Genomic DNA, 8,075 nt, shown 5'->3' with positions numbered 1-8,075 from the left:
AGGTTCTAGATAGGCTATAGTCCGTACTACTATAATATAATAGCTATTTTTATATCATTATTTATTACCGGTATTAAGATCCTACTAAGAGTATAGGTTAGGAGTAGGCTAACCGTAAAGGGTATAGTATTATATAAAATAGAGTTTAATAATAAATTAAAGAGAGTAAATAGGTAAAACTAATTTCGAGCGCGTCTATACCGTACTACACAATAACTAGGATCATAGATTACAAAGTCTACTAGAATCCCGATAGCAACGACGGTAAAGGTAGATATATATCCGAGCTAGAGGTAGGGTTCGGTATAGAATAACATAACCGCCGAAGGAAGGGTAGTCGCCTAAATAAGGACTAAAGTAGCCCTAAACTCTAGCTTTTACCACTCTGCCGTATCTGTCAGGTGAAATACAGGCTATGTAGGAATGAATGTTAACCTCAAGGGATTAATATTGTAGACTCTAGAGAGAAAGAAAAGAAGAGAAGAAAATAACTAGCTACTGTCTAATAATATCCTGAGTTCTGTGGGTCAGGATCACCTGCGGCCCCATATGGCCGTTACGTGACTCCAACAGTATCATTACCCTAGAAAGCATCTAGAAAGCGGTAGAAGAGGCTAGACGTATACTAGAAGATAACACCTACGTAAAAAAATAGCACGGATAGGGAGTCTAAAATTCCTCTAGGGGACGAGGGGAAATAGAAGAGTAGAAAATAGACCACAAAAAGATAAAAGTAAAGCAATCTAAATACATTAATTATAGTAAGGATTACAAAATCATACAAAGACTACGCTTTCGGTTTAGCCATTTAGATCGTAGGCTATATACTTGTTAGAGCGAGGATATAGGGAAAACTAGGCTTTTTAACGTAAGTAGCTACTAAATCGAGGCCGCGCTAGCCTATATATATTATCTAGGACCTAACCAATATAACTTAGTAGGAAATAAAGTAAGAGAGAAGATTAGACATCGTATAACGGTTAACGAATAGCTTTTAGTAAGAATAGCTAAGAGAGGGTGGTTAAGAGAGGGTGGTTAAGAGAGGGTAGTTAAAAGAGGGTAATTAAGAGAGGGTAGTTAAGAGAGGGTAGTTAGGCTAATAGCAAAAACATCTATTTTTAGTCGGTAGCGATCTCTAGGGAACGGAAGGAGGGAGGAGGGAGGATATAGGAAGGAATAGACAATAAAGATATAAGCAAGATAGTCTCCTATATACCTATAAATATAAATAAGGGAAGCCCTTTTATCCGTCTTAAGAATATCTATTTATCTATTTCGGAGAGTATCCTTAGCTATACTAGGCTATATCTTCTTTAAACGCTAAAGGAGTTTTAAGACGTAGTACGAGAAATAAGTAACTAAAGGATAATATAGAAAGGCTATAAAATCTAGTTAAAAGTAGGAGTAGTCTCTCCTAATCTAAGGCTACTACTACGGATACGTAAGCCTCGTATATTTAGCTAGGTTCTAGTAAAGATACTAGTACGTATATAATTAACCAAAGTTAGTCGGTTTAGTTATAGTCGAAGCCCCCGTATAATATATAAGAGGAGTAGCTAAGCCTAGATAGTACGGGAGAAGCGGTTTTAGATAAACCGAACGACTAGCCTATAGGAGACGCTAAGTCTAAAAGGAAACTATCTAAATCCCCTAGAGCTAGCCTAAGGTCGGGTTATATAGCTAAGAACGCAGCTAAATCTAGTAGTCCCTCTCCTATCGGCGCTAATAACCCGTTAGACTCGTCGGATAAGGTCCTAACTAACCTAAAGAAGCTCTTAATTAGCAGCGATCGCGATAGAGAACTAGACGCCTAGAGTCGTCTTAAACAGTTAAACGTATTACTAGTTCGGTATAGGCCTTATAAAGCGGCAAAATACCGGGTTTAGCCTAGAAATAGGTATAATACCTAAGGGCTATAGAAAGTATCTAAAGAAAAGACCCGAATTTCGTACGTAATATACGAAGGGGAGGACGGGGAAGAATATTATAGATATAATAGGGATAATATCGTTAGCTTTGTCGGTATAGTATTTTATAAAAGAAAAGAAGATATAGATAAGGTTTATAAAATAGCTCCCCCGGCTTTTATTAAAATTAAATAGTAAGGAATCGATACTACGTATTAGAGATTATTAACTAGGGGTAACTCCTAGATTACTAAACAAGATCTAGTTAGACTTACTAACCTAGCTATAGTAGAGCAAAAGATCTCCGAGGCTTAGGATAAGTAGGAGGAACGCCATATTTAGTAGTAAGGCTAAATAGGAAGAGATAGCCCTAATCGTTTACCTACTCCTTACTTACTAGACTTTTTTAAAGTATAGAAGTAGGAGAGGATAAAGCGCGAGCTTATAAAAGAGCCTTCTATATTAAGTATATAAGGTATAAAGATAGATCCCGAAAGGTAGAGGCTAGGAAGTCGCTAACTAGCGGCGAATAATATACAGCGGCTTAATTTAGTTTCGGTAAAGTAGGAATTAGATAGTAAAGACGATAAAGACAATAATCTATTTATCGATAACTCTAGTCCTAATGTACGGAACGCTAGTAGTCAGAATACTAATAGTTAGAATACTAGTAGTCAGAATACTAATAGTTAGAATACTAGTAGTTAGAATACTAGTGGTTAGGATAGCAACGGTCCGAACAACAATAGCCTTAATAATAATATAAATAGCGGATCTAGTCAAAATCGGCCTTTACTAAAATTAAGCAAGTTCTATAAGAGATAGTTAGGAAGAGTAGGAATTCCGGAAACTGATTTTAGTAGCCTCGACGATAAATATATTACGAGATTTAAAGCTGCTATATATGTTTATATAGACGAGCTAAAGAAGTAAGGCTATATTATAGAAGATAATATAAATATAGATATAGATATAGATATCTAGGGTAGGGGAAAGCGGCTAAAGATCTCGGTATTTAAAAGTAATCTAATTATCCTAGTATTAATATAGCGAGAATAGTAGCAAATTTTATTTTCTATCGCTAGCGATATAAGGACTTTACTCGGTATACTTATTAAGTCGTCTCCGTTTTACTTCTATTTATTTATACTTAGAATAAATATCAATCTTTAATTTTAGGCAATTTCAGTATAAGGAGAAGGGGAAAAGGATATATTCTAAATAGGCTAGAGTTTAAATTAAATATTTCCTAATAATAGTACAATAGGGGGATAAGAACAACTTACTTACTAAGGATATAGACGCTCTCTATTTGCTATCTAGGCTAAATCAACAAATATATATTCTATATATATTCCTTATTGTCTAAGTATTATATTTAATATATTAGCTGCTAGCACCTATATATATATTACCCTATAGTATATATACCTATAATAGTTAATAAAATAATAAATTATATAAGTATAGAATGTAGTTAAGAATATAAGGCTATAGCTATATTACTATAATAACTTAGGAAAATCACTAGGACCCTACAATCATACTTAGTTTACTCTAGAACACTATTACTATTTATATAGGAAGATCTTGATTTATACAATTAGTATATAAAACAATATACGCTCCTCTAGTACGACCTTAGAAGCTTATTAACTAGTAAAGTACCGTCTCGTTGCGAATAATAAGTAAATAACTAACGTAGCAAAAAGGATAGCCTTTAGAGGCTTTATAGATAGCTATAGTAGAGCTTAGTAACGAAAATTTAAGATATTAGTTAATATATAAGTAGGCGGAAATCCGTTAAATCAAACTAGATAGATATATATATATATATATATATATATATATATATACACACAATTTATTAACGCCTAGCGGCTAAGCCGAAAGGGCAACTATCTCTAATCTATTATACATATCATAATATATATAGTACTATATCTCCTCAAAGCCTATATATAAAGTATTACAATATATATTATCTTAGGTATCCGTATTGTAGCGGATCCTCGTAGGTTAGTAATTTTATTAGTAGGCTAGCTTAAAGGCGCTTTTTTAAGTATTTAATATCCTATCTTCGGTAGTTAAAGCGCGTCTACTGTCTATAAGACGAGGTAGTTAGTAGGTTAGATCGGCAAAAAGGGGGGGGTTTATATTCGTCGGTATAGTTAGGTAGCCTCGAGTCGGCCCGTAGTAATAGCGAATCGTATAAAGGCCCGTACCGCCTCTAAGTTCGGCCTCTACTTCTAATTATCGGAAGGCGACTTTCCTCCTAGGAAGAAGGATATATTTCCTCGGTAGGTATTAGTATATTATAGTAGTTCCGTCCGGTACGCCGTCTATTTTTAATATCGAAATAGGAAGTACTCTACAGTCTCTCTCGCTTATCTATACGTATACTAGTCTATATCTACTATATTAATTCGGTAGAGATATCTATTAAGTCTTACTATACCGGTTCGGAGTTAAGCTAGTACGCTCGCTTCTTTCTAAGATAATCGGTTATATAGCTACCGGGTATATTTGCCTAGGAATGCTATATTAACTCGTTTTATATATCTCCCTATATTTACTAGAAGGTTATTACTAGGGACTGCTTAAGACCGTATAATATTAAGTATTATTGACTTTATCCTTAGGACCTACTTTTATAGGATAGTATCTTCTTATATCGCGGCTCTAGCCTATTCCTTAGCTAGATCTTATAGTTTCTTTCTCCGTAGCTTTCTTATCAACTTATATAGTTAGTAGACGAATCTAGCCTAATTATTACCGAGGATTCCTTAGTATTAGAGCTATAGCTTTATTATCTATAAGCAGCGTAATCCGGTCTAACTATTATATTCAATATATATACTATCGCTACTAGCTCCGCAAAGAACGGATTTTGCTCTACTCTTACACCTAATATAATAGAAAGGGTCTTTAGTTTCAGTTTTCGATACTAGGGTGGTTATTTCTCGATCGCTACCCCGAATCCGACCCGCTCGTTCCGAGCCGAGCTACTAACCGCGATCTATATATATACGCCTACTCTAGTCTAGAAATCCTATAGTTAATTAATATCGGCCTATATACGTTCCTCTTATAGGGCTAACGTAAATAGGATAATTGTTTCTAGTATTTTTATATCGATATACTTAAGCGTATCGGCTACCGGCCACTAAAGTAAGAGCTTAAGTTGTTAGTAGCTACTATATAATTAGAAGTTTAATTCTCGTACTAAACCGAGAGGACGTTTAACTAGAGGAAAATACTATTAGTATTAATATTAGAGACGGGATATTAGATTAAATTAAATTACCTTATATAACTTATATACCTACTAATAATAGCTAGAATCTAATTTCTAGTAGAAGAATATAAGAGCTAACTCACTTATCGCTATAATAGAGCTATTATACGGAGTCATTAAGTAATTGATAGTAGGAAATCCTTATATAAAATTAAAGATACCGGAAATAAATAATATAAAAGCACTAACGCTCTTAGGAAGCTATATTACTTATAACGCGTAGGGGATTATTATAGTAGCGTAGCTTAATATACTCTCTAATACTACCGGTAGTTCTTTAGTAGATATAAGGCGATTTAAAGAAATTATCTAAGGAATAAGCTACCCTAACTCGTAATACCCCTCTCTTATCTATTTTGCTAGTAATAGAAATCGCATTAAAGCCCTTTAAGCTTTATTTCCTTACAATAATATTATACGTAAGGAACCCGCTAGGCTTATTCGAGCGTACCTTAGTATAGCAACTATACATACTAAGTATCCTATTATATTTACTAAGAGTAATCCTTTTAGTTAAGTTAGGGTAGGTAATAATTACTTACTTAGGTGGTCTAGAGATAAATATCGATAATATCCTCTCGTCCTTAGGGAGTCTTAACGTCTAGCAGACCTTTAATAAGAAGTAATTAGATATAAGATTTTACTATAGATACAAATTCTTTATTTTTTTATCGATACTGTCTCTAAGATACGAAATATATAATAGCTGCTAGATATACCGATTAGGACCCTATTAATTAGAACTTTATATATCTATAGTATAATACGTATTATTATTATACTATTAGATAACACTTAACCCGAGGCGTATAACGCGGATAATAGCTTTAAATTACCTAATATATAGTTAGGGCAGTATAAGATCACAGTTCTAGATATCCGTAACCGGTCAGAATTGTCTTTATTCATTACATTCGACCTATTAAGAAGCCTAGTTCTTAAGTAAATCTAAGAGATTCGATTATTATAGAAAAAGAAATACCTCTTATTCTTAGCTGTATATCTTAATGTACTTTAGGGCCGAGGTCTTTAACTTCGGATAGGAAGTTTAAACCTAGCTAACCTTAACTATCTTCTAGTAGTATAAGAGCGTTATAAAAGGAAACTAGTAATAGTTAGTTATTTTATAGAGCTAAAAACTTAATTTATAAGTTCTACTTACCCTAAGGATAAGCTTTATAATTTTATCGCCTCGGCTCTCCTTCTAGATATTTATCCGCCTAAAATATATCGTAAGCTATCTCCGCCTATAGCTTATTTTATTATCCCTTATAATCTTTATATAGTTTATCACTAATAATTTAAATTATCTTAGTTTTCGAGCCGAATATAGTTTTTAACGCCCTTTATCGGGCATATTATTAGAAGGCCTAGGAAAGGGGAGACGCTAAAATAGTTTATAATAAAGTTTTATACCGCTTCGTCGGGGGCTTTATTCAATTAAGATTTAAGGTCTTAGTAGATATTCGTTACGAATCGCTAGTTCAGTTCTATCGCCGATAGGGGGTTTATATTTAATAATAACTTACTTTACTTATATATATAGACTACCGGAGTATATACTACCTTATAGGCATATAATCTATAATAACTACGTTATTATATATAGAACTAAAAGTCCCCGTACGGAGTACTATATCGACCTACCGAAATACCTTATCTATAATAAGGCTATAAATCTTACGATTCGTTAACTTCTACTAACTAAGGAGCTAATCGTATTAAGTCTAAATAAGGGAGGGGTTCGTAGTATCGTTTAATTAAGGCTTCTACGAGTATTAGAAAGGCGGATTAGCGGAATATCGATAGTATATATCGCCGATTTATTTGCCGGGACAAGTATTAGTAAGAGTATCCGTAATAATAAAAAATATACCTATAATTAAAAGACTCTAATCCGTAAAAAAAAAGGGGCGCTTTTAGCGGTAGATATAATATTAAATAGCCTATCTATAGAAAAGAGTTACGCTAAATTTTCGGCTTTTACTCGGATAATTTTTAGATCGCCTACTAAATATATACTAAAATCCTCGATATCCTAGTACGCTATATAGATAAAAAGCCTAGTATACTTTTTAGCTAATTATTAGTACGACTCGGAAAGACTAGAGGATACCTTATAAAAAGTAGTCGACCCCTAACGCCGAATATTCGATATCACGACGATAAGCTCTACTAGTTACCGAGTCGCTATTATTATAAGTCGTACTTCTAATAGAAAAGCTTATATCTTAGTAAATTATCGTAAAATAAGCTAGCGAGAAGTAAATATAGTATATAAGTTCCTTATCCCTAAGATAGCGGATAAGAATCCTTACGTCTAGAAAGTATAAGTTAAGTTAAACTATTATTAATTTAATTTAGAACGAACGAAGAACTTTACTAATAAATAATACTAATAGAGCTTATTATAGCGTCGTAGCCCCTTTATAAGTATCCTAGTAGATTTAAAAATAGTAACTAATAATATATAGCTTTTTCCGATCAAAATCCCTTCTAAGCTTTAGTACGCTATAAAATAGCGGAGTCCGAGCTAATAATCCTCTAGTAATTACGCTTAAGAAGTTAGTAGTTATCTAGCCCTCTATAAAAACCTATAATCTACTCTTATTAGTAGGAACGGGCTTATTTTCTTCTATCGCTAAGCTAATTAAGGGTACTAGTAGTATATTATAAGATAGTACTATCCTACGTATAATCTAAGCGACAATATCCTCTCTATATATAGATAGCGAGCAAGGATTCTATAAGGCACTCAATTTCGTACTAGATATAGAAAGATTAAATATCTTTTAGCTAAATCACAAGTTTCCTAAACCACTTCCTCGGTTAGACGATATAAGCAAATTAGAAGAGATATCTAAGATATA

General features: G+C 33.3%; 1 protein-coding gene across 1 annotated transcript; it reads left to right on the top strand.

Moving 5' to 3' along the window:
* Positions 1–6,579: 6,579 nt before the first annotated feature.
* Positions 6,580–7,722, top strand: N7516_008154 (uncharacterized protein; the record flags this gene model as incomplete). The annotated part of the gene is made up of 5 exons (XM_057220873.1): positions 6,580–6,692; positions 6,752–6,894; positions 6,988–7,050; positions 7,296–7,383; positions 7,680–7,722. Coding segments are annotated over 5 exons (450 nt in total), but the record flags the coding sequence as incomplete, so codon positions are not given.
* Between the last annotated feature and the right edge of the window lie 353 nt (positions 7,723–8,075).

The sequence above is a fragment of the Penicillium verrucosum genome, assembly GCF_028828655.1.
Source record: "Penicillium verrucosum strain IBT 35672 chromosome Unknown utg000003l_segment0_segment0, whole genome shotgun sequence".
Classification (NCBI taxonomy): Eukaryota; Fungi; Ascomycota; class Eurotiomycetes; order Eurotiales; family Aspergillaceae; genus Penicillium; species Penicillium verrucosum.
Note: the sequence above shows the minus strand (reverse complement) of the source record. Positions and strands in the feature narration are given on the sequence as shown.